The 25,867-nt window shown below is 37.4% G+C and overlaps 1 protein-coding gene across 1 annotated transcript in view; it reads left to right on the top strand.

The window, feature by feature from the left end:
- Positions 1-4,607: 4,607 nt before the first annotated feature.
- Positions 4,608-25,867, top strand: part of LOC117382966 (TATA-binding protein-associated factor 172-like) — a 33,282-nt gene continuing 12,022 nt past the window's right edge. The window contains exons 1-20 of the mRNA XM_033980211.2: positions 4,608-4,989; positions 6,648-6,771; positions 8,090-8,207; positions 11,984-12,127; positions 13,331-13,515; positions 14,352-14,485; positions 16,016-16,145; positions 16,555-16,623; positions 16,847-16,936; positions 17,020-17,115; positions 18,098-18,274; positions 20,415-20,555; positions 21,886-22,010; positions 22,955-23,075; positions 23,457-23,561; positions 23,794-23,943; positions 24,084-24,226; positions 24,305-24,479; positions 24,641-24,844; positions 25,511-25,865. Coding sequence (XP_033836102.1) covers positions 4,976-4,989; positions 6,648-6,771; positions 8,090-8,207; positions 11,984-12,127; positions 13,331-13,515; positions 14,352-14,485; positions 16,016-16,145; positions 16,555-16,623; positions 16,847-16,936; positions 17,020-17,115; positions 18,098-18,274; positions 20,415-20,555; positions 21,886-22,010; positions 22,955-23,075; positions 23,457-23,561; positions 23,794-23,943; positions 24,084-24,226; positions 24,305-24,479; positions 24,641-24,844; positions 25,511-25,865 — 2,800 coding nt within the window. The 5' untranslated portion in view covers positions 4,608-4,975. The remainder of the gene's footprint in view (positions 4,990-6,647; positions 6,772-8,089; positions 8,208-11,983; positions 12,128-13,330; positions 13,516-14,351; positions 14,486-16,015; positions 16,146-16,554; positions 16,624-16,846; positions 16,937-17,019; positions 17,116-18,097; positions 18,275-20,414; positions 20,556-21,885; positions 22,011-22,954; positions 23,076-23,456; positions 23,562-23,793; positions 23,944-24,083; positions 24,227-24,304; positions 24,480-24,640; positions 24,845-25,510; positions 25,866-25,867) is intronic.

The following is a 25,867-nucleotide window of genomic DNA, read 5'->3' as shown; positions in this document are numbered from 1 at the left end:
GAGAGAGAGAGAGAGAGAGAGAGAGAGAGAGAGCCACACCCTCACTAAGCAGACCGAGGTTGGCCCCCACACTCCAGCACAAGTATGTCCCGGCAAGTACAACAGTGTTTTTTGAAAGTTAACCTTTATTCAATCAATTCAGTGACAAAAATAGAGGTCTGTATCTATGAGTTATAGCAGTTTTAAATGTAGAAAAACAGACTAGATTCCCAAAGCTGAAATATTCTGACACTCTTCCTCTCCTTTTTATGATGCTCCGGTCGCAACACCTAAGATGGCAGACAAGAGGTAAGTATATAGTCAAACAATTCCATTACATGCAGTTATCCAATGCACTTATACTCATTTCTTTTACGGGTCACCTAATTGCAAGACACCATTTCAGTTTAATATGCCCTTTAAACTTCTTATGAGTTTGCCATTTTTCCTGTTTAGGTCAAGTTTAAGCCTATGTAAGGGACTAGGCTATAATAGTTATCTACTTGTCTCCATGGTGATGTGATGCCTTGTCTGAAATGTTCCACAGTTAAATATTAAACTTATCTCTTGCATATATTAAATGTCAGGTATCTTGTTGTGAAAAATAAATCTTGAAAAACATGCATTCTAACTGTGAGTGAGCTTGCTTCTCCGTAGATCTGACCTAGGACTAACAAGGTCTGCTCGTGCTTGTCTCAACATATAGATATGTTCAATGCCATACTGTGGAACATTCCAGGCAAAGTAAGAAGGCGATGAAAAAACATCACTATTGTGCAATTTGGACACATTTTTGGCCTTTGTTAATATTATTGTTGCTATTGATAACAGTTATCCACCTTTACATATGTCTGACTCCTGACTACTGCCATGTATACAAGAAGTAAAATTATGAACTTTGCCAACCTTAAAAAAACTGGAACTGGAAAAAATAGGCATTTTTAAATGTAAAGTTAATAACTACTCAGCTTTGAAATTAGTAGTTTAACCTGTCACCATGCACTTTATAGATGAGGAAGATGCCAGCCAGTGGGTGGACGTATTTTAGGACTGAATATGGAGGCTGGTGCATGTGCCTTATTTTGTACCACAGATGGTGCCAGTCTGAGCCAGAGAGGAGGATGACACCCGGTGCTCACCCTTCTATTCAAAAGACATGCAAAGTACCAGGATGTGTCTGTGGTCTGAAAGAAATCGGGTCTTGTCTCTTTCACTGTAATGTTATTTTAGGGGCCCATCGGATATTGACTTTTTGAGATTGTAACCATAGTTTAATATTATGTAACAAAAATATACCTTACATGTCAAGTAGTCCAGCCCATAAATTCTTCTCTTATGGAGATTAAATACTTGGTTTACAGTTTATTTGGTGGCACCAACACATTTTGTACATATTTTGCAATGCTATCCAAGCATCTTATACATTTTTAGTCACTGCTTGAGGATCAATCATATCCCATAACATGTGTCCTGGGGCACATGTAATTACAATGTAGTTACACTTTTAGATACCATGCTATTTCATCCAATTAGGTACCAACATATTACAGTTTGGTGATATTAATAAGAATACATTTTTCTTATATAGTGCTTTTTTGATTAATCATTCATTCTATACTCTGTGATGGTAAGCTTCTATTGTAGCCACAGCTGCATGTTTACTGATTGAAGCAAAACTGCCACTGAGTTTGCGTCAGCAACCTCTAACTCACTCACTCACACACACCACATTCATACTAGGAAAGGTGGGTAAAGTCTCTTGCCTAATGACACAATGACAGTATACCTTCAAATCAGGCTAAAAATCTAAGTGTAATAATGGACTCAGACTTGAACCTTAACAGCCACATCAAATCAATAACATCTGCACTTAACATCACATCACATCACCATTTAAAAACATTGCAAAAATCAAAGGTATACTGTCAAAACCAGACCTTAGAGAGACTTACACATGCATTTGTCTCCAGTAGGTTAGACTACTGTAACGGCCTGCTCACTGGCCTCTCCAAACCAGTGTTAAGACAGCTGCAATATATCCAGAACCTCCTGACTAGAACCAGGAAGTACCAGCACATTTGTCCTGTGCTCAGGTCTCTGTACTGGCTCCTGTGGCTCAAAGAATAGACTTTAAAGCAGCTCTGCTTGTGAACAAGTCTCTCCATGGACCAGCACCAAAGTACATCTCAGACATGTTAGTGCCATATGAACCATCTCGCACTCTGAGGACTTCAGGGACCGGCCTCCTGCTGGTGCCCAAAGTCAGGACTAAACATGGAGAATCAGCATTTCAGTTTCATGCAGCTAAAACCTGGAACAGTCTTACTGAAGATGTGAGACAGGCCTCTACTTTGACAATGGTTAAATCTAGGCTCAAAACTGTTCTTTTTAACTGTGCATATGACTGAAAGGTTTTTATTCTGCACTCTTCTCTTTTAATGTTAATTTTATGAAGATTATTTGTGATTATTTATATTTTTATTGTTTTTGTTGTGATTTTAATGTCTTTCTTATTCTGTAAAGCACTTTCAATTATTTTGTGTACAAATTGTGCTATACAAATAAACGTTACTTGTTTGTTAGATTTACTCTTTACAAACAATTGGCTATAAAAACTATCTCTGGACTGGCTATATACTTTGAGTATATGGCTCCAATCCCACATTTACTATAGTACATGACCACTCATGCTGCTGCTTTGGTCTTATTTTAGGCATTGCATAACATTGTTTCATAACCCACAGACTCACAAATGCTCATTTAGTGTGTTCTTCTTTTCATATTCAAATCATTGCTCCATAGCACTTTGTCTGTTTTGTGATGTCATGTGTATTTCTCATTTGCTCCATTGAAAGTCAGTTGAGTCACTGTCTTCAGGCTGTTTATTCCAAAGTTTTTGAAAATAATACAATTTCAACCAAAATGTATCCTTAAAAGGCCAAGTATTTAGATCGAGACTCAGAATGTTTAAAAATCAATCAGCAAAAAGGTACATTAACTGATTTTATTTTTATTTTTTTATTCAAATGTTATCAGACAAAAAAATTGTCCCTATTGGGAAACCTTTCAAATTGATATAAAACTGTTGTACTTTGTGAAATATACTAAGGTGAATGGGAGGTCAACAATAAAGTAAAAGGCTGAATGAATTAACTGTAAAGAACTGAATCAAGTATACACAGTCATATTTTTCTACTAAAAAAATCTATAAATATCCAAGGTTACTGACAGAGTTCTGTGCAGTTGCCAAATTACAGTCAAACTAATGGATTACATGATTATTGGAGAATCAGAAGGATACGTCAAGAAAGCTGACCAAATCAGATTTTACATGATTTGTTCACCGATACAGTGCACACCCAACTGTGGTTCTGGTTGTAACTGACTTTCAAGGCTTAGCAGAGGCAAAGAGGAAAGTGGCAACTATCAGATAGATTCCCATTAACATAAGTACTTTAATATGAGCATTGTTACATTATTCTATAGCTGAGACAGATCATGCTGTCACGCTGCATTCAAATGAAGATTAGTGAAGGCATAACTTGGCTGCATTAAATCCTCAACTTTCACAAAATGTTAATTCGGTATATGACTCCATACTTTTTAATAACTTAGACTGATATCATAGTGCCTGCATGCCTGCATATGTTCTTCTGTCTGGTTATGTTGAATTTGCATTCATGATATGATAATAATGAAAAAAAAGTTGTGCAGTTAATGTCAATAAGAAGCATAATGCAAATACTCCAAAATTTTAAAGTGTCTATAATATTCTACTGAAAAATGACACATGGGGAATAATCGCAATAATTGTATCTGACATATGGAAAACTAAAAATATAGGCATAGCATTCTGCTAGGCTTTACTTGTGTAACTGTTCTGTTTTTAGATTGGATGGAGCTTTCACCTTCAGGACCAAGAAGAGCTCATCACAAAGCACAAAAACAACAATAACAAACCCGAAATGAGCACCCACTAGCATTTGTGTAGCTTATTATATTTTTGTTCGAGTACAAATGTCAGCATATTGTCAGCTATAATATTTGCCACACATATCTCTCTGATCATCTCACCACACACTTTCGCTTTCTCTCTTCTCCATCCCCTCTGCCTTCAGTCACTCTGTCCCTCAGCTCACTGTATCTCAGAAATGTATTTTTTTTCACCCTTAGAAATGCTTTGACAATTTTGTGTAGATATTATTCAACAATAAAAACATGTAAATTACAATCCACTACTTGTTACTGTGAAAGTACTCATCACTTTCATCACTTAACCAATTATCAATGACACATTTCTAACAGGAAGTCAAGTCATTGGCTCATTTGTAATGCTAAACTGTTTTGGATAGGCCAACATCCGATGTAAAATACATATGTTTTACATATGTTATAGTTCATTACTAACTAATAATCTTATATGACGTATGCAAAAAAACATATGAATTGGCATTGGACATTAAACAAAAAAAATAAACAACTCACCATAAATTCTCTTTTCTAACCGTGCATTGCGATTGGTTGTCCTTTGCCGATAAAACGCGCTTCCTGATTGGCTGTCCTCCCCGAGTCTAGCCAATCAGCGCGCACCTGCCACGGAGGACGGAATAAATGCAAGATGGCTCCTCGTATAAAAACAGTCTTCTGGGTTCCTCTCGGCGTGCATCAAAATAACTCTTTACACTTTATTCGACTCAAATATCTATCATCTAAGCCTTCCGAAGGGTAAATCGGGCTGTACGCTGGTATGCTTGGGTAACCCGTCGGGATTAGTTGGCATCAGAAAATAAAAAACAAAACTTTGAAATCATGAATCGGAGCTGATCTTCCAACTACTGCAGCAGCGGCGGCGGCCTCGGCTAGTTAGCATTTAGTTGCTAACTAGCTCATGAATTCAGTCTATTATTACTCTCCGGAATAAAGAGAAGGAAATAGTGGACGGTTTTGCAGCTTCTCTGGTTAATGTTGGACGTGAATGGCCATATCACACTAGACGATGGCTGTAACGAGGTAAGATAACTTTTTTATTTTGTAGCTTTAACGCTAATGTTGCTAGCATCAGCTAACTCTTGGTTCTGGTGAAGAATGGCATGGCTAGGGGTGACGTTTAGCCCCTTTGCACGCCCGTGGTTTTAGTTTACATTTCAGCACATTAAATGGTTGTAAATCGCTTTCATGCCCGCCTTAATACCCAAGTATGAATTTATAGGATCACGCTTTGCCTTACTCTTTGCTGCTGATGCTCAAAACTTGGAAGTTTTGTCTTTTAATTGTGGTGTCAAAGTATACAATATTACACAATTAAAGCTATTAAATGCTCACAAGGTCTATTCGCACTATAGCTTGCATTCACACTTAACACTTGTGTTGTAGTTACACTTCCCTTCAGTTTAAATAACCTCCTCCTGTAAATAATATTATTTGACCGGGTGTCTACACACGAACTGTTCAGCTACATGAATGAACCACTACAAAATATAGGCCACATATTTGAATAAAATATCTAAAGCTCTTTACTTGGTATTAGTAACCACTTTACCTTCTTTATTTAGATTTTGGTGGCACAGGCAAAACTTATTTTCTCTACGTTTTGAAGTAACTTGAGTGCATTACTGTTGGAAACAATACAAAAGGAGCTAAAAGTGAAATTTATAATACATATTTATTTTTTAGATACTCACATCTTATTCTAACCATAGTAAGTGGTTTATACATGGTTCAATAAACACAGTAATACATAATCACATATGTTTAATTTGCATGAGTTTATAAAGCCACTATCATTTATTAGTTCTATACTTTTGTTCATGGTTTTAGACCAAGCAACCTTCAGTTGCTCCAGTATCAAATTCACTGTACAAAGAAAGAACAGCATTTGTATCAAGTGTCTCCATCAAAAGCCAATGGCATTTGTATATTCCTTACTTTGATATATAAGTAGATGAAAAGTTTATTCAAAACTGCAGGTGTCCTTGATACAGAAGTCATGACTATAATTTGAAATTACTTGCTTCTTTGCTATTGATTCTATACAAACCTTATCCAAAGTCTATATTAACTTTTTTTTAACTAATTGCTGTAATTACATGTGAATTGTGGTTGGGACTGTTATGTTGTCTGCAGAAGCAATAGAAAACTAAACTGAGCACTTTAAGCCTTGGGTCATGGTGGCTGGGGTTAATCCACCGTACCTTATTATTAGACTGCTAATGACTTCAGGACAGTGGATGTTAGCCCTGTGCAAAATCTCTATTGTGTGATTTCATTGTTCAACTTGGAACAGGATGCAAAGTTTTATTAAATGTGGCAGGGATACAACAATGATGGTCATTGCATTCTGAATGTTTTAAGTTCCCCAGTTGTATATCTATTAACATGCCAAACCTCACCCTGGGAATTCTTAAGATATAGTGGGGCAGTAACTAATGGTTATTTTAGTATTTGACTAATCAGCAGCAATTATTGGCAGCAATTATTTTTTGTCGACGTATTAGTCGACTAGTCAAAATATTATTTCTTTTAAGATCTCATTCTAACAATTGTAATTTTGAGTCAGTTCCTTAGTGCTGTTACAAAAGTTTCAAACTTGATTTCTATACTAATTGCTACATTATTGTCTTTATCACCACTATGTTATTTACACAGTTGTTATTGTGTTTACATTTCAGGCTTGACCGATTGTTCATTTTGCTGGACACTGGGACAACGCCGGTGACCAGAAAAGCAGCAGCGCAACAGCTCGGAGAAGTGGTCCGACTCCACCCACACGAGCTCAACAACCTCCTGTCTAAGGTATGGTTGTGGCATTGACTTAAAATAACATGACATTAAAGGTGCAGTAACTTTTCCAGTGGAGGGCTTGCACAGTATTGTATATATATATATTTTTTTTTACTTGGCGTCCTTTTTACATCTTGACTCTGTTCAAAGTTTTTCCAATAGGCAAGGCAAGTTTATTTGTATAGCACAATTCATACACAAGGTAATTGAAAGTGCTTTACGGAATAAAAAAGACATTAAAATCACAATACAACATATCGAAACATAAATAATCACAACTAATCATCATAAGATTAACATCAAGGGAGAAAAGTGCAGAATAAAAATCTTTGTCATATGCACAGCTAAACAGAACTGTTTTGAGCTTGGATTTAAACATTGTCAAAGTTGAGGCCTGTCTCACATTTTCATGAAGATTGTTCCAGGTTTTAGCTGCATAAAACTGAAATGCTGATTCCCCCATGTTTAGCCCTGACTCTGGGCACCAGCAGGAGGCCTGTCCCTGAAATCCTTAGTGGGCACGATCGTTCATATTGCACTAACATGTCTGAGATGTACTTTGGTGCTGGGTCATGGAAAGACTTGTACACAAGTAGAGGTGCTTTAAAGTCTATTCTCTGAGCCACAGAAAGCCAGTGCAGCGACCTGAGCACAGGACTTACGTGCTCGTACTTCGTGGTTGTAGTCAGGACCTGAGCAGCAGTGTTCTGGATGTACTGCAGCTGTCTTAATGCTCGTTTGGTCTAGTCTAATCTACTGGAGACAAGTGTATGGATAAGTCTGTTTTTCACAGTATACCTTTTGATTTTTGCAATGTTTTTTAGATGGTAAAAAGCTGAAGATGTTATTGATTTGACACAATAATGTAGTTAATTTGTTAGATTTAAGTTCAAAATAAAAGTACTCTCATCTTACCTTCTTTTTTCCATAGAAACATTACTGGTTTGCCTGGAATAGTCAATGGTGTGGCATTAAACATATCTATTTAACAGTTATTTCACTGTGGGAGTTTTAATTGTTCAAAATTAACTAAATCAAAACATCCATTTACTGACAGCAGAGCAGGGTCGTCTTTCCATAGATCTGACCTGTAACTTGGCCTTGTTTGTGGAACATTCTGGGCAGGATAGCTGCAGGATCCTACACCAAAATAGTCACAAAGTGTGCTTTTTTTCCCCTCATTCCTTTTTTTTGTATACTTTTTTAACACCTTTTTTAAAGCAAATGTAAAGAGATTCATATAGTGAAGAACTGTGCTTCCAGCATAATGTGTGTTGTATTATATGATCTGTAATGCAAATGTGATTCATGATTTCAATATTTTCCGTAGGTCTTGACATATCTACGGAGTCCAAACTGGGACACACGAATAGCAGCAGGTCAAGCAGTAGAAGCCATAGTGAAGAATGTGCCTGAGTGGAACCCTGCGCCCAGACCCAAAGATGAAGGTGAGCACCAGTGTGAACAGAAACGGGGCAGCGGATTTTAACATTAGGGCTGCAGTGATTAATCAGAAATAATCGGTCATATTTTGTTATTCATTATCTGGACTATACAAATTCTAAAACTCATCCCTAAAGACCTTTTTATAACAAAGACAGTGACATTATTAAATGAAAATGTCAAAAAGAATGAGAAATTTCTGATTTCCATCAAAAATGCATTTTATTTATAAATATTCTCTACTTAGACCATTTTTCCAACCTTTATTTAATTGAAGCTGTATTTCAAAAGTCTCAATGTACAATAGAAATAATAGTTTGACTACTCAACTAATGAACACACAATTGTTGTTTTGGAAAACTGTCAAAATCTTGTCTCTATATAGATGACTGAGGATGCATTTACTACAAAAACAAACAAAAAAAATAAAAATGAAATTAGAAATTTTACAACCAAACTAGTTTGACTCAGCAAAACAGAAAATAGTAAAGACGTTTACTGTCCATCAAATCTATGCAATATACCAAATGGCACTAATGGAGGGTCGACAACAACCCACAAACCTTTGAACAACTTGGAACATTTTTGCTTCTGTCGGTAGACACTATCTTTTTGGTGCTAAAACAAAAGGGTTTTAGAGTGGGTGTGACTACTTTTGGTCTTGTCTGTAAAAGATAAGAGAATTGCACTGAATCAACAGCACAAAGGTTTTCAGTCAAAGAAACACACAATTATGAGAAAATATGAGCTACAGTACCAAATAAAATGGTTTGGGTACTACTGTTTTAAAAAATTGGCAAAAATATTTTTTTCTTTTTAATAAGTTTTGAAGTCTAGTGTGCCAGGGGAGGGCACTGTAGAAAGTCATTATAGAAAGTCATTAGGCAATGTCTCCACAAATAAAAACAGCTTTTCTCCAAAGAAATACTACTTTATGAAGACTTTGTTTTTCTGTTTTGTCAATCTGTAATGATTAATATAGGAATAGGTACCAAAAAAGTACTGTTCAGGAACAAGTACTGAAAACTGGTATTGTACTGGTCCCTAAAGTTAATGGTGGATCATAGGTTTAAATAAGTGTGGTCCGATATGGAACCAATACCAATGTCTGACATTTGTCTTGCTGTAAATTTGTTCTGTACTTTAGATTTTAAGTTATAGAGAAGTGTGCCAATTAACTTGGCACTTTTGTAAAATTATTAACAAAATGTATGTATCTGGGATATAAATTCATGTTTTCACTCATTTAATCAGTTTTAAAAAGACACACTGAGGACAAATTGAAAATGACACATGGGCAAACAGAGACTAGGGCAGTGCATGAAAAATATCGGTGCTAAAATATTGGCAATTTTTTTTCCGATATCGTACTAATATGATATATGGGGAGATCCTCCAATATCACATATGTTGCCTATAACTGATATACCGTGCCTATTGCCTACTAATATTATTCAACTCTAAATCTGATCATTACCCAGGATCATGAGTCCTATTTAAAAGTCTAGTCTAGAGAAATGCAATATCCTTGCGCACATTGACCTTCTAATAGGAATGGCACATTCTATATTGTTCTTAAGCTGTCCCCTTTGGCTGAACAGCAAGTTCTGTCCATGCTCGCTCAGGTGTTGAAGCTGCACTTTTAAATGGCATAAAATATTTGGTCTATCAGCAATATTTTTCTGCAGCAGGCTTTGTGATAACAGGCCCTATTTGCAGTTCAAACACTTATGTAGGCTGATGCTGACAGGAGAGGAGGCAGAGGGAAGCTTGGCTGTACACACACTTTACCACCTCTGCAAAGGAGTGCATAATGATTTTAGGAAGATTTTTTTTCATGAGAATATACTGCCAACTTGCATTTTGAGTGTCGTCATGTGAAACAGGCCATGCAAGCATTTTTGACCTGGAAAGTACAGAATGAGTTGGAAGAGTGCCAATATGTAAATGGTGATGGGTTAAAATATGCATATGATTTGATTTTGACGATATGACAAAACATGTAGTCAGTTTTTTTTTTTCCCTCGTATTGATCAGCCACCATTTTTGATTAGGTTTCACTTTGCCTTATTAAGCAGAAAATAAAATCTAATCATAATATCAAAGGTGCTGACTAAAATGAACTAGTTTCGTTTGTCACATTACTAAAACGGTTTGCAGTGGTCCAATGTTATCCCTCACTTTCCTTATGCATTCTGATAATTACCATCCAAAACAAAAGTGTAAAATTCTTCCTCAGGTCTGAACTCTGCTCCAAACCACATACTTTGACTGACAGAGGATTGACTGTGCACCCTTCCATTAAAAAGATAGAATCATTGACAATAAGACATGGGTAAATCTTGATCAAAATAATAACCGCACAACCTTACTTTTAGTTGGGTATGAATAGAAGTGGAAAAAGTCTCGTGAACTAGGGCAAAACATTTTTAAAGGGCCTGTTCTACTATTTTACTGTCTTGTTTCACCTAAATCAGTTAAATAAGGGGTACAGCCAATACTCATATAGGTTTGTCAAAAGTATTGAAAATCGGATACTCATCAGTATTAAAACTAGTATTGAAACTAGATGCGGATTTCAGCAGGTATCGATAATAAAAGTCATGTTCACAGAACAGAAATGAACCTTTCCTGAATAGCTTTAGAATGATCTTGAACTGCATCAGAACAAGTATAAGACACATAGTATATGTCCATGGACCACTATGGAATTTACCAGGATGGCTGAGGGATTACACAGATATAAGCTCACAAGGTAATATAAAAGAAAGTACTATTATTTTATGGTGAAAATCACATTCTATTGTTTAAAGAGTGTTTTGATTATCATTGTGGTATCAGAATTGGTTTTGGTACTAAGGTTTAGACTTTATACTCGATAGCAAATTTTCGATATCGTGACAACTCTATCAAATATAGAACGCAGAAATGTGTGTTAAATGACAGTGATTTAGAAATCTGTTATATTCAGGAAATAAATGTTGAAAGATTTGTATTTGTTTTAAAGGAACTGTAGCCTGTACTCTTAATGTTTTTTGAAAGGGTACTACAATCACCAAAAACCTCTACTAGTGCACTAGCACTGATTCATGTTTGGCAAGTTACAGGTCAAATCTGTGGAGGCAACCCACAATTACAAGATATTTTTGAGCAAGATGTCAACTGTAAATTGAATAAATGCAAGATAGCTGAGTTTAATGCCATAATGTGGAACACGTATACACAATAGCATGTCTATGTCCTATCCATGGACAGGATTGGTGACTGATCCATCCCTAAAAATGTCACACAGTGCACCTTTTTAAAGTGACATTATAAAAATGAGTCCATGTAGCAATAGGAGTGGGCAATATGGCAAAACATTTAATTAACAGTTTTCTTGGACCCAGATCACAATTTTGATTTTTGTCGTGATTCATATAAACTTAGTAGCTTTATATTGCATTGCAGGGATAACTAAAGTCATCTGATTCTTCTGAAAGCCTGTGCCATTGCAGGTTAAATTTATCTGTGACTCACTCAGCTCATGGCCGAGGCTGGCCAATATTAGTGTGGGTGGGAAAACTGTTTTTGTTTAAGCATAAAGCTGTATTCAAGAAGAAAATTAGTGAATGACTATTTTACCAAAAAAGTGTATATAGTCACAGGGATGAGCTCATGGTTTGATTTTTATCACCTTTATTGCCCCGCCCTGCTCTGTGTACCATTGCCATATGTTTCCATACTGGGATTTCTATTTTGGTTGTAATGCCACTTCTCCCTTGTGTTTGCTTCTCTCCAGAGTCTTGTGAGGACCTGTCCCCAGAGGAATCGTCCTGTGATCGTCTGAGCTTCCTGCACTTTGACATCTCCAGACTCCTCAAACATGGAGCGTCACTGCTGGGATCCGCTGGAGCAGAGTTTGAGCTGCAGGATGACAAAAATGGTTTGTACACACTCTGCATTGACATGTGCAAAAACCCTGCTGTTATCAGTGTCTCAAAGTAACAACATGGGTTGATAGCTACTTTAAAGGTGCACTATGGTGGAAGGTTTTGCTATCTGCTTGTCTCCATGGAGATGCCTATGCTTAGCCTAGAACAGGGATGCTCATTGCGTCAATCGTGATCTACCAGTCGATCGCGAAGGCATTTTGGGTAGCCCACGTCCCGTCATCCATCCAGTCACATGACTAATATACAGGACAACCAGTCAGATTACACCTGACCCTAGGTCACATCATGGGTGCTGGAAACGCATAAACAAGCGCGGGTTAACTTAACCCTATAGCGTCAGATTCTGCTTGTTTTTCAAGGTATTTTCAGCAATAAAAACACACTAATAAAATAATAAAATAAATCCAAGATGGATAAGAAAAAGCAATAGCATCTCCATGGAGACAAACGGGTGATATACCCCCTCCAGAGAAGTTACATAATGCATCTTTAATGGGTTTATTACATCTTTAAAAAGTAAACCTTACACTTTTGAATTAACTATAAAAGAAATATTGTGTTCTGATTTCATGCACTTAGTTTAATTATCAATTTTATGTATTGTTCATTGTATTGTAGTCTGTAGTCTGGTAAAATCCCAGTAAATGACAATATATTTGACTATAATTTGAATAGTTCTGTGCCACTGAGATTTCAAAAGACCCAAAACCTGTTTTGCACATTTCCACTGCTGTGTCTCTGTGCCAGGCTTCACACCAAATGTCTAAATATAACACTGTGGTTTTGGCGGTGACTTTTAATACTATCTGCAACACTTTATATTTGTGGCAACTGCAACAAACTATTTTATATCACCGGCCACTGGCTCTATGGCAGCCTTACGAATAACTAATATTACTGATATTTACTGTTATTAACTGATATTAAGGAAGTTGTATTAAATTAAGTAAGAGAATTAAGATATTTAATGTAACATGGTAGTATTTTACACATTTATTAAAAAAAAAAAAAAAAAGAAAAACTCTTATCTTCAAATTAACAATTATTCACATTTTATTTTTGAGATACAAAATCACTGAATGCTTTGAGAGTTTTAGTCAGCATTTTGAGTTATAAGATTATTAAACTGAAATGTAAACGGCAAAATCATCTAATTTCTTTTTGATCATGACTCTCTCCTGTTGTGTTTTTAGCTGAAATGGACCCAAAGGAGCGGTTGTCTCGGCAGAGGAAACTGCTGCAGAAGAAGTTGGGTCTGGACATGGGTGCGGCCATAGGGATGGACACAGATGAACTGTTCAATGATGAGGACCTGGACTACAGCGGAGCCCGGCCCCAGGGCAGGGGCACCCCGGGGTGCAGTGCACGCAACCATGTGGTGGGTCCCAATACTACTACTGGTGTTTACCATGAAGAGATAACAGTCCTATCCTTTAGGACTGGGCAATATGATGATAAATCATATTGTGATCCACTAATGCAACTCTGTGCTCAAAGAATGCAGATTTGTTTATGTGGATGCAAAATCGCATTTTTCTAGCACTTTTAATAGAATATATAACATGGAAACTGTTCACTAAAACAATAATTACTATGTTCACTAGTAAGAAAGAACAAATGTTGCTGTACATGAAAGCTTTTTTTTAATTAAATGTAACATTATATGATTAGCTCCTATTGTGCCTTCAAACTTGTGTTCATTTTTCTAGTTTTCTAAAATGAATGAGAATAATGCTTCTAGTGCTTCTCTAACTCTGTAGTTTTTTGATATGGCTCACCTACCCCCAGCCCACTCATTATTCCAATATGGATTGATTAATATGGTTCTTTATGTAGAATTTAAAAGGAGAGAGGAACAAGCTAAAACCTGCCCAAACAGTTCATTGCTTAATACACTGGTTACTGTTCTACTAAAGAGAATGAGGTTGTTGTATCAGAAAAGACTTTTCTTGGAAATTGTGATTGTACACAGATATTTATAGCTTTAGAATGATCTTGAGCTGTATCAGAACAAGGATAAGACCTTATAGCCTTATACCTTATTTAATGTTGAAAATCACATCTATTTTCTCAAGAAAGAGTGGTTTCTTTTTTTTTTTTTAATTATTACCAGGTTATTGGCATCAATATTAAATATCAAGTCTATTCCTTAGTATCGAAATTGAGTTAGAAACAGTATTATGATGACAGTAGATTACTTTTGTACTTTTTTAGCCCATGCAGGCGGCAGAGTTGATTGACTCAGAGTTCAGGCCTGGGATGAGCAGTCGACAGAAAAACAAAGCAAAGCGAATGGCCAAACTTGTGGCAAAGCAGAGATCTAGAGACATGGATCCAAATGAGAAGAGGTGAGACAATTCTGTCTTATTACAGTCATAAAACCTGATTGGTGACACTCGTCTCCACTAATTGTAGGAGTGAAAAGTATGTGGCCAATTATATCTGACATTCTTATGTCAGGAATAATAAACACAAACATTTTGAAATTGAGATGGGTTCATATCAAAATTGGGACTAAACTGGAACTTGGACTGGACGGGACCCGGGGGACGGGACCCGGGGGACGGGACCCGGGGGACGGGACCCGGGACTAAGGGACCCGGGACTAAGGGACCCGGGACTAAGGGACCCGGGACTAAGGGACCCGGGACTAAGGGACCCGGGACTAAGGGACCCGGGACTAAGGGACCCGGGACTAAGGGACCCGGGACTAAGGTTCTTTTTTGAGCCTAGCTAACCATGTTTGAATGTGCCTTTACACTTGGACCAACTTAGCTGACCACAAGAGAAATAATTTGGACACTGTAGCTGCTAAAAACAAATCTAATATAATATTTTGCTAACCACATAGTTATATATATATATATATGAAACTTATATTTTTATTTGACAAATAATTTCTGTGTTTGACACAATGTACAAATATACAGAGGGCAAAAAAGTATTTAGTCAGCCACCAATTGTGCAAGTTCTCCCACTTAAAAATGATTTTCATCATAGGTACACGAAAAATGAGAAAAACAAATCCAGATTTTTGTCTGATTTTTAAAGAATTTGCCAGTTATGGTGGAAAATAAGCTTTTGGTTGATAAGTTCATCTTAATACTTTGTCATTGCCAACAAAGGGTGTATAACAGAGTCGCCACAAGGTTTTCACACACTGTTGCTGGTAGTTTGGCCCATTCCTCCTGCAGATCTCCTCTAGAGCAGTTATGTTTTTGGGCTTTCACTGGGCAACATGGACTTTCAACTCCCTCCAAATATTTTCTATGGGGTTGAAATCTGGAGACTGGCTAGGCCACTCCAGGACCTTGAAATGCTTCTTACAAAGCCACTCCTTTATGGCCCAGGTGGCGTGTTATGGGGTCATTGTCATGCTGAAAGATGCAGGTCTACAATTTTGTTTCTACTGTCCTTTGACAGCTCTTTGGTCTTGGCCATAGTGGAGTTTGGAGTCTGAACTCATCAATATAAAGACACCTGTCCACAACCTCAGTCAAACAGGTGCCATTAATACAGGCAATGAGTGGAGGACAGAGGAGCCTCTTAAAGAAGAAATTACAGGTGAAGGCAAGAAATCTTATTTGTTGGTGACCAAATAATTATTTTACTGAGGAATTTAACAATTGATTGATTAAAAATCCTACAATGTGATTTCCTGGATTCTTGCCCCCCATTCTGTCTCTCATAGTACCTGTGATGAAAATTACAGGCCTCTCTCAGCTTTTAAAGTGGGAGAACTTGCACAATTGGTGGCTGACTAAATACTTTTTTGCCCCACTGTAGCTGCTAGGTAACAGTTATGGAATTCCCTAGCGTAATGTCATGATTTCCAACCAGAAAGTAAAATGTAATTTTTTTTTTAATGTATATTTTAGTAATGACAGCTTTGAGGGTGAACCTGAAGAGAAACGAAGGAAAATGACCAACATTGTGATCGACCAACCTGCGACAGAGAACAAAGTTTTAATTGACAACGTTCCGGACAACTCCTGTCTCCTAGAGGAAGTAAGTTATCCCATTCAACACTATAGAGTTTTGTTGTTGTGATGCTTTGTCTGAGGGATTTGAATAGCGTTAGGCAATTATGCTAGGAAACTGAGCCTCAAACTTTTCACACCAAGGACCACCAAAGAAAAGATATGGCTTTTGAGTACCACCAGGTCTAATCTAGGGCTAAACCATGCCTAAAAGTGGACTACACCATTTCCAGTGTATTTTTAAAAAGTAACGATCCAAACAAGGATGACAAAAGTAGGTAAAATACTCTAAATTAGGCAAACCCACTAGCTGAAGAGCTGTCCAAGTACCACCTGAAGGGGCTTGCATATTACAGTTAGAGAAAGACTGACATAAGTCATTTTTCAAGGTTTGTTGATGAGATGATTCCTGAATTGTAATTCCTTGTGTGTTTCAGACCAGTGAGTGGCCTCTGGAGAGCTTCTGTGAGGAGCTTTGTAATGACCTGTTCAATCCTTCATGGGAGGTCAGTAGCTATCTACAAAAATGATTTAAATGAAAGGAATGAAGGAATATCAGGATTAAATAATTTATTCCCTCCTCCTTGTGTAAAAAGCGCTGCAATACAGCATTGACAAAAAATAGTATCATTCTCCCTGCTTATTGAGGGAAGAGATTTGTTTAAGTTTCTAATTTTGTTTTAAGTTTTAAATTTTTTATGTATTTTTTTTCTTCTTTTTATTTTATAGGTCCGTCACGGTGCTGGTACTGGCCTTAGAGAGATCCTCAAGTCCCATGGAGCAGGAGGAGGGAAATTAGTAGGAAGCACCGCTGACCAAGTAATGAATCACTCTTCAAACCTAAAATAAGATTTGACTAGAATTTTAAACTTATAATATTGTATTTTTAATGCTTTGTTCAGATGTTACGGCAGCACCAGGAGTGGATCGAGGACTTGGTCATTCGATTGTTGTGTGTCTTTGCTCTTGACCGCTTTGGAGATTTTGTGTCAGACGAGGTGAGACATGTATTTAGTTATTAAAATGTTTGAACCTCATTTCCATGTGTGTACAAAGTCCATCTCAAACTGGAAATGTACTCACTTTAACAACCAGGACTATCCATATGGGCTTCAGTATAATATAGTAAAGTTTGTTTGTTTTTTGTTTTTTTTGCACACGCCTCTTTAAAAATATGTACACTCACATTTTTATAAGTTTAGTTATTGAATTTTTTAAATTCTTCAAACAATGGTCACAGGTTACTCACTTGTACCTCCTTTAAATAAATATAGCACAAATGCGGAAATAGTCCAACAAATGAAGTTTTTGACATTGTATTCTTGTGATAGTGACACTACTTCCTTATACTGTGTAAAGCTTCAGTTCTCTAAAGTAAACAGTGACTCATGTGTTACGTGGCACAGAACCCATATCAGTCCCTTACCCTTATTTTATAGCTTAGTCATTCTAAAATGTCAAAAATAAAGATTCATTGTATAAAAGTCATCCCCGTCTATCAGTGCAAGAGACCACTAGAATAAATCATTTAAAAATTGACAAATGTCCATTTTATTTTTATTCTGAAGGTTCAATATTTGGAGGGGTAGTCCTTTGCTACATTTACAAGAATAACTGTACTTCTCGATAGTTAAATATATTACATAGTTTATGTGCACAATAAATCTGAAAATACCAGACTGAAAATACTAGATTTTGTGCAAGAACACAAATGTTCAAATAATTTAATATTGTACAAAGGACACACGACAAAAATGAGAATATCTGAAGGAGCGGTGCATTATTTTAGTCTTTTCAGTACAAAACAGTCTGGATGCAAGATTTGATTTATATACTTATATTTATATAGTAATTGAGGAATCCACTACACTAGAAACTATTACTCGAGTAAATTATTGGATCTCTACTTAATATTATTTTTGGCCACCCATTTCTGACGATTGGTATACAACTGTTAAAATTTTATTTCCTTGTCCCCAGGTGGTGGCGCCTGTTAGGGAGACATGTGCGCAGACTCTGGGTGTGGCTTTACGTTACATGACCGAAGGGGGCGTATCCATGACGGTGGAGGTGCTGTTGAACCTGCTGAAGGAGGCTCAGTGGGAGGTCCGACATGGAGGGCTGCTGGGGATCAAATATGCCCTGGCTGTGCGACAGGTAACACTCCAACTGAGGACCCTAAGCAATTATTAAAGGTCCTATATTACATAAAATTGACCCATGTGAGCTTTTATCTATGTTAGAATGTTGTTACCTCCTTAATTTTACTTAAGCTTTATATGGGCCCTTTAACAAGATGCAGCTGGTTAAAAGTGCACTATGTGACTTTTCTGGTTGATCGTCCACCACTTGGTAGTCTCCATGGAGAGATAGTTTTCCACAGTATGGCATTAAACTTGTCTGACTACATGAGACAAACAAGGGACTCCACCATGCCAAGTTACAGGTCTGATCTGTGGAGAAGTGACCCCACTCACCATAATAATACATATTTTTCAAGGTGTTTTTGGCAATAAACACCTGTATTTCGTTAAATGCAAGAGAGAAATTGAATGCTGTATTGTGGAACAGAAGAGGCACAGAAATAACATCTCCATGGGGAAAGGGAGGCAGCACACCCCCCCCTAGAAAAGTTATAGTGCAATTTTTTTGGCCATTGCATTCAAAACAACTGTTGCGTTTACAAAATATAGCACACCTGAGTGTTGAATATACAGTACACTTGGGCTTAAATTATTTGAAGTTTGAACCACATTCAGCTGAGTGGCACACAAAGGCTACATGCTGCTTGACTGTAAATTTCTCAATACAAAGAAGATTAAGTTCACAGGTTTACAGTGACGTGCCTGTCGAATACACGGTCATGTAAGGGACATTTTTTTATCATGGCATGCATCTTTTGAATTCCACATGCTTTCTCCTGGACCCCAAATCCTTTTATACACAAGCTTTCATGTTCAAGGGTAAACACTGCAAATATATGACCGTCCTACTTCTTTCAAATATGTTGTGTATCCACCTGATTTAAATATATATATTTGGGCTGCTCAATGGAAAATGTATTTATTGAATTTACTGTGCACTACACTTGAATGTCAGCACAAAACCTGGCAACTAAGTATATGAAATAATGTTTTAAAGACAAAATATATATATATATTTTTTTTTTATTTAATGCTCGAGTTGTTCCGTCATCCAGTATCATCTGCAGATCTCAGCACTTTGCGTTAAAGCAGTGTTGCCAGGTTCACTTTTATCACACAGAGTTGGCTTTTTAAGAGCTGTCATGAATAAAAAATATTGGTCTCTGGTTTGGCCAGAGCTATTTTCCATGCAAAATATACTTATATTTTGGACTTTAATATAGACTCATCAGCACTCTGTGGTACTTAAATTTGTACATGAGAGGATAGGGCATCAGAGGAGCTCTACTTTGAGAAAACTCACAAAATGTACAACGCGGCTATATTATGCATTTCTCAGATGCTGTTGTGCAGGTTTGATCACTGAAATGTCATTGGCTTCTTGTTTTTAAAGCAAAGACTAGTTAAATTTAAAGTTGTATAATTGTGCAGTGCAATATATAGGTCGATTTGTCTACTGCCACACACCTCGGATACACAGCAAACATACTAGGAGTACTTGTTTACGTGACTTGCGTTGTACATTCATTGAATATTTGGCACTCATCCAGGGTTCAAAACAGTTTCAGTTCAGTCTTATAGGCTCATATACATTTCTGTATGTTGAGAAGCCTACTATTAAAACATAATTTGCAAATCTTGAACATTTAGGAAATATAGTTGCATTTTTTCTGGCAAGCATTGTGATCAAGTAAATCAGTGTGAGCTAAACTGTAGTCAAATTGACTGTCTAAAAATTATTTGATGACCAATCATTGACAATGGACATATTCATGCAGAATATCTTTTCTATAACACCTTCAGCCATTTACTAGGGCTGAACGATTTGGGACAAGCGTTGAACAATCTCTCATTGCATTTGAGAATAGACTTAGAAATGTATTTGCTAATAGGATCCTGTTTGAAGTTCACATTTTAAAATGACCAGAAGAATTGACAAAAAGTCTGAAACATTAACTGGCAAAGTAATACAAGTATCACATTTCAGAACTGGTTACTTTGTTGCTTGAGGAGGAAATTATGGTACTTCAAAAACTGCACCTTTTGGCAATTCGCAAATTGCATCCATTCAAATTGCAACTATTAGGGCTGCAAAATGAATCATAGTTTTGATAGAGTGATCAGGGATATAACACCATGTTTTGCTTGTCCAGGACCTCATCTCTTCACTGCTCCCTCGGGTACTCCCTGCCATCACTGTGGGTCTGCAGGACTTGGATGATGACGTCAGAGCTGTGGCGGCGGCGGCTCTCATCCCTGTAGTGGACGGGCTTGTACAACTGCTGCCTACTAAAGTGAGACCAATATAGGTTTATATTAGAATACTCCAGTATCCCTAGGACTCAGTCAAAAAATCTATCAAAATCACTATATCAGTTTGGCGCTCTGTCTGTAATTGTAGTTCCTTTTTTTTCTGCCGACATCATCTATACCCGTCTTTCTCAGCAATTTAACTGGCATAATAACCAATACCAAAAGTGCCCACAAAAGGAAACCAACCAGAATTTGTTTGTGTGTGGATGTATATTGTAATAGTGTAATTTCAGGACATAAACTAATAAAATAAAATAAACTAATCCTAATACATACGGTAGCATATTGGTTTTACTGTAATGGAAAAGATTTCGGTTTTATTGCCTGCAAATGTTCACATTTTTATTATTTTATATGAAGTCAATCTCCAGCTACTGTTAGCTTGTGTTGTGAGCATGTGAGTGACCAGCTTTGCGGTGCTGAGCGCTGATTGGTTTGTGGTCAAAATATCCTGTGTACCATCGGTTCATGTGGAATTTGCCTGAAAAATTAAGAAGACAAATGCGGAAATTTTGTCAAAATGCGCAAGAATCTTGAGTGGTGAAAAAAGGGTCTCATTGAGTAAAATGTATTCTGCTTGAATGCTGAATTCTGTGGCCTCCCTTAAGCCCCTATGTTTTCATGAAAGAAAGCAGATAGATGCTCTTGGCCCACTGAATGAAAATGGATGTATGTAAACATCTAGTTTCAACTGTAATCCACTATACATTAAAAGATGCATGCTTTTTTTCCCCTCACTGTCTGACATGAAATCAGACTAAACTTTTTTCTGTTTTAGACAGATTAGGATTACCAAAATTATTTTGCTGCTCATTCAAGCCGCTTCTTCAGTTCTGGACAGTGCCCAACAGCCCAGGATGCTAATAGGTGTGAAAACGCACATTAGGAATTGAATGACTATGTTAAGTATGACTCAGGCACAGAGCACACTTAGTGTAGCTCAATAGACTTAGACTATAAACTTTTTGTAGACTAGGTCTCCTTTTCGATCTTAAAATCGAAAGGAGACCCCTTGTTGTTAGCATACCCTCATGGTCAAACAATGTTCTGGTCTCTGAAACTTGTGAAAAGCACTTATAAACTCCTGGCTGTGAATATTTAGGATACTAGCTAGGAATATATTAGGAAAATTTCAAAATAAACTAGTTCTGTTTTTTCACATTTTTAAAATCGGGTACGGTGCCTTAAAATGTATGTTCTCGTTTGTTGTTCTCTCCACTTTGTGCAGCACATTTTATGAACAAGATGGTTTCCAAACTTCCTTCTCCATTCAGTGTGCTCTAGTTTCATAGTTCTCCGTTTCTTCTTTAGGTGCCCTTCATCGTGAATACTCTATGGGATGCTCTTCTGGACCTGGACGATCTCACCGCCTCCACAAACAGCATCATGACCCTGCTCTCACTGTTACTTACCTACCCGCAAGTGCGACAAAGCAGGTCAGTCACAGGACACTCAGAACATTTTCATTAATTTTATTTATCTTTATTTATACAAGGAGAGCCCAACCGATTATTTTTTCCTGGGTGCCTTGTTAATACAAACGAAATACTACTGACAATACAAAGTAAACAAATAACTGCATAGGTCCATTTAAAACATTAAAAGCAGGTGTGATTATTAAAATGCATTAGTGACACCAATGTATCTAGCTTTGCATGTCCTGAGATGTATTCCATGTTTGGGAAGCAAAATAACTGAAAGCTTTTCTCCCTTCTCACTTCTACTGCAGCCAGTTTTTAGACATGGACAAACATAAGATCTTGTATTCAAAGTTGAACAAACAAGTGAGATATTCAGACTACCCCTTTATAAATTGTTTTTATACACCACATGTGTCAAACTCAAGGCCCACGGGCCAAATGTGACCCTCCACATCATTTTATGTGGCCCTCGACAGGGTAAATTGGTCTTAAAATGTCATTTTATCATGAGATGTACAGTTACATAGCCATATTTTTACATCTAGGAAAATGCATATACAATATTTGTAACTTGAATAAGTAATAAATACAGAACTAGTCAATTAAAAAGTTTAAAAAGTAGTTGGATTTATTTTACATCTGACCCTTTTGAGAGCAACCATTTTGCTGATGTGGCCCTCGGTAAAAATGAGTTTGACACCCATGTTATACACTGTCATTGTACAGTGATGGGTTTAAACTCCTCACCTGTTACGAAAGGTTTCAAAGTACCTTAAACACAATCAATAACATTTGTGTCGGTTGCAAGGCACAGGTGCCACTTCAATTCACATAGACTTTAATGACACTACATTTATTTACACACAATTATAATTAAGTGAATTTGTTATGAAGTATACTTTGTTTTTAGATCTGATCCACAGGGAAATTAACTCTGCTGTTTGTTTCTGTATTGTTAGCATGCAGCAGTCACTAACTGTCTTGGTCCCTCGAGTTTGGCCTTTTTTGAGACACACCATCTCTTCAGTGAGAAGAGCCGCACTGGAAACCCTCTTTACACTCTTATCCAAAGCAGACCAGGTAAAACTACTAGAGTATATGTAATATAATGCTTGATCATAATTGATAAGGCTTTTTTCTTATGATGGCCGACAAGCACGTTGGATCTTGATATCTGAATTAAACATTCCAGACAAATTGAGAATAAACTTGGAAAAGGTCCTTGGAAAATACCCTTTAATTTGCTGGATAATTGGATACCAAATTAAGTGAGACTGTTACTGGTTTTCTTGGTTGGTTTATGGAAAACCACTAAAACTCAACAAAATGCAGGAAGGTGAATAATAGTATGTAATTAATTTACAATCATTGTGAACTTAATTTAGCCGTAGGCTAAATCTTTATTAAAAACTGTATCAAAATTAATATGGTTGTAGAAAACAAAAAATGTTTCTTCTCTAGAACTGTTCCATGTGGATAAACCCCATCCTTCAGGACATGCTGCGCCACATTTTCCAGTGTTGTATCCTGGAGAGCAATGAGGAAATCCTGGAGCTGGTCCAAAAGGTTTGAAAATATTATTACCAACAATTTGAAATCTCAAGTTAAACTATTGCAAATGCTGCAAGTATGTTTGTCTGAGATTCAGAATCTTTTAAACATGGGAAAAGATCTGAAGAAAACATTTCATCTCCAGTTTCCCAGTTAAAGGGGAGTTCTGACCCTAGAAGGGGATTATCCTCTATAAACTATAATCTTGTCTTGTATAGTCTTGTCTCTAACATTATTCTACTTTCAGGTGTGGATAGAGCTGTTGTCCCAGGCCCCTCAACAGTTTGTGGTGGCTGCGAGCTGTCCGTGGATGGGGGCCTGGCTCTGCCTCATGATGCAGGCCTCACACATCCCCATCGACCTCAACATGCTGCTGGAGGTCAAGGCGCGCTCCAAGGTCAGACTAATGTAGTTCTATTGCATCCTACTGATCACCAGAGTGCTTAAAGCACTGAATGATTCCCCCTCCTGATATTGGTAGAATTTCTCCAACTATGGAATTGTAGTTACATTTGTAACTTTTCTTGTGTTCAACAGGACAAGTCTGGTGCTAAGGCTCGTCAAGGGGGAGGTCCGGTGAAGGAAACGGTGCAGGAATACATCGCAGGAGCAGAGACGGTCACAGACGATTCCATCACCAGGGACTATGTGGTGGTGCGGGCGCGGCTTATGGCTGCAAAGTGAGTAACTGACCTAAAAACAAATTCATTCCACTCTTTGTTAAATGTAACTCTGTTGTATATCTTTCCTGGGTGCAGATTACTGGGAGCCCTGTGCAGGTGCATCTGTGATCCTCAGCTGAACTCTTCGTCTCAGGAGCTGCGTCCGGCTGAGTCTCTGGGGCAGCTGCTGCTCTTCCACCTGAACTCGAAGTCTGCCCTCCAGCGCATCGCTGTGTCCCTGGTGTTGTGCGAGTGGGCCGCTCTACAGAAGGTCAACTATAAGAACTTAGTTTATAGCTTTTTGATAGTTGTTCACTTGTGAAAGTGAAAAATTTTCTCCATTCCTGCACCCCTGTATTATTTAAGGTGCCAAACTGTTTGTGGTTCACTGTTTGTGAACCATGTACCTGATTGCCTCTGTATTCCCTGCAGGACTGTCAGCTCGTGTCGTCCCTGGTGCAACCTCGTCTCTTGGCCATCCTCTCAGAGCAGTTGTATTATGACGAGATCGCCATCCCCTTCACCCGGATGCAGAATGAGTGTAAACAGCTGATTGCTCTGCTCGCCGATGCACAGATAGACATCAAGGACCGCCTCAATTGTAGCGTTTTTACTATTGACCAGGCCAATGATCTGGTATGTACAAGTATATAGGGCTGGGTGATATGGTGACATATTTTGGTTCAATACACTTATAATTTTTTGCCATAATGCCCACCCTTACAAGTACATATGTTTAGCTTTTTTATAGGATTGAATGGCAAATACTACCAAAATGTGTAGATTATTAATATATATTGGAGCCTAGTTATTTACTATTTTAGTTTTGATACTAGCACCATTGCTGTACTTTGGCTTTCCTCTGTCTGCCTTGTCTCCAGGTGACCTCCATCTTCAGCCATTGCAAATGCTACTTTATATAATAAACTACATGTGATTAGTCTTGTAGCTCTAATAACTATACAGTTGAATAGAAATTTTTATTTGCTAATTGCACCCATTGAAATTTTGAAATAAAACATCCTGTTTTAATTTTGCATAAAAACAGCTGACTATTTAGTTTAGGTCTGTAAACGTATTTTCTGAAATGTGATTCTAGTATTGGTTTGTATTTGCCAATTCTTCTGGATGTGATAAAATGTGAACTTTGAACAGAATTCCTTTATTAAAACATGAATGCGATGCTTGTCAGAGAAATTGCAACTAGATATTTTTCCCAAATCTTTCAACCTTAATAGTTGCATGCGAAGATCATCTTTGTTGATTAGTAGCACTATAGTTATACCTTACTTCTTCTTCCAGGTTACCTCGATCTTTAGCGAGTGCACATCACTCCTGAGCTCTAAGTCAAAGCAGTGGCAGTGTTTGGACAGTAAGAGGCAGCAGGCTCAGTCCACTGTAATGGAAACGAACAGCGAATGGCAACAGCTTCATCTGCGCGTCCACATGTTCACCGCCTGTGCCGTCATCAACCTACAAGTGCTCCCCGAAAAACTCAACCCCCTAGTACGCCCCTTAATGGAGACAATAAAACGTGAGGAGAACACACTCATTCAAGGATACGCTGCTTCTTTTATAGCCAAACTGCTCCAACAGTGCGCTGGTCGCTCTCCATGTCCCAACCCCAAAATCATTAAGAACCTCTGCACCTCTGCCTGT

Source organism: Periophthalmus magnuspinnatus, chromosome 15 (genome assembly GCF_009829125.3).
Source record: "Periophthalmus magnuspinnatus isolate fPerMag1 chromosome 15, fPerMag1.2.pri, whole genome shotgun sequence".
NCBI lineage: Eukaryota > Metazoa > Chordata > Actinopteri > Gobiiformes > Gobiidae > Periophthalmus > Periophthalmus magnuspinnatus.
This window is presented reverse-complemented; position numbering and strand designations above follow the sequence as displayed.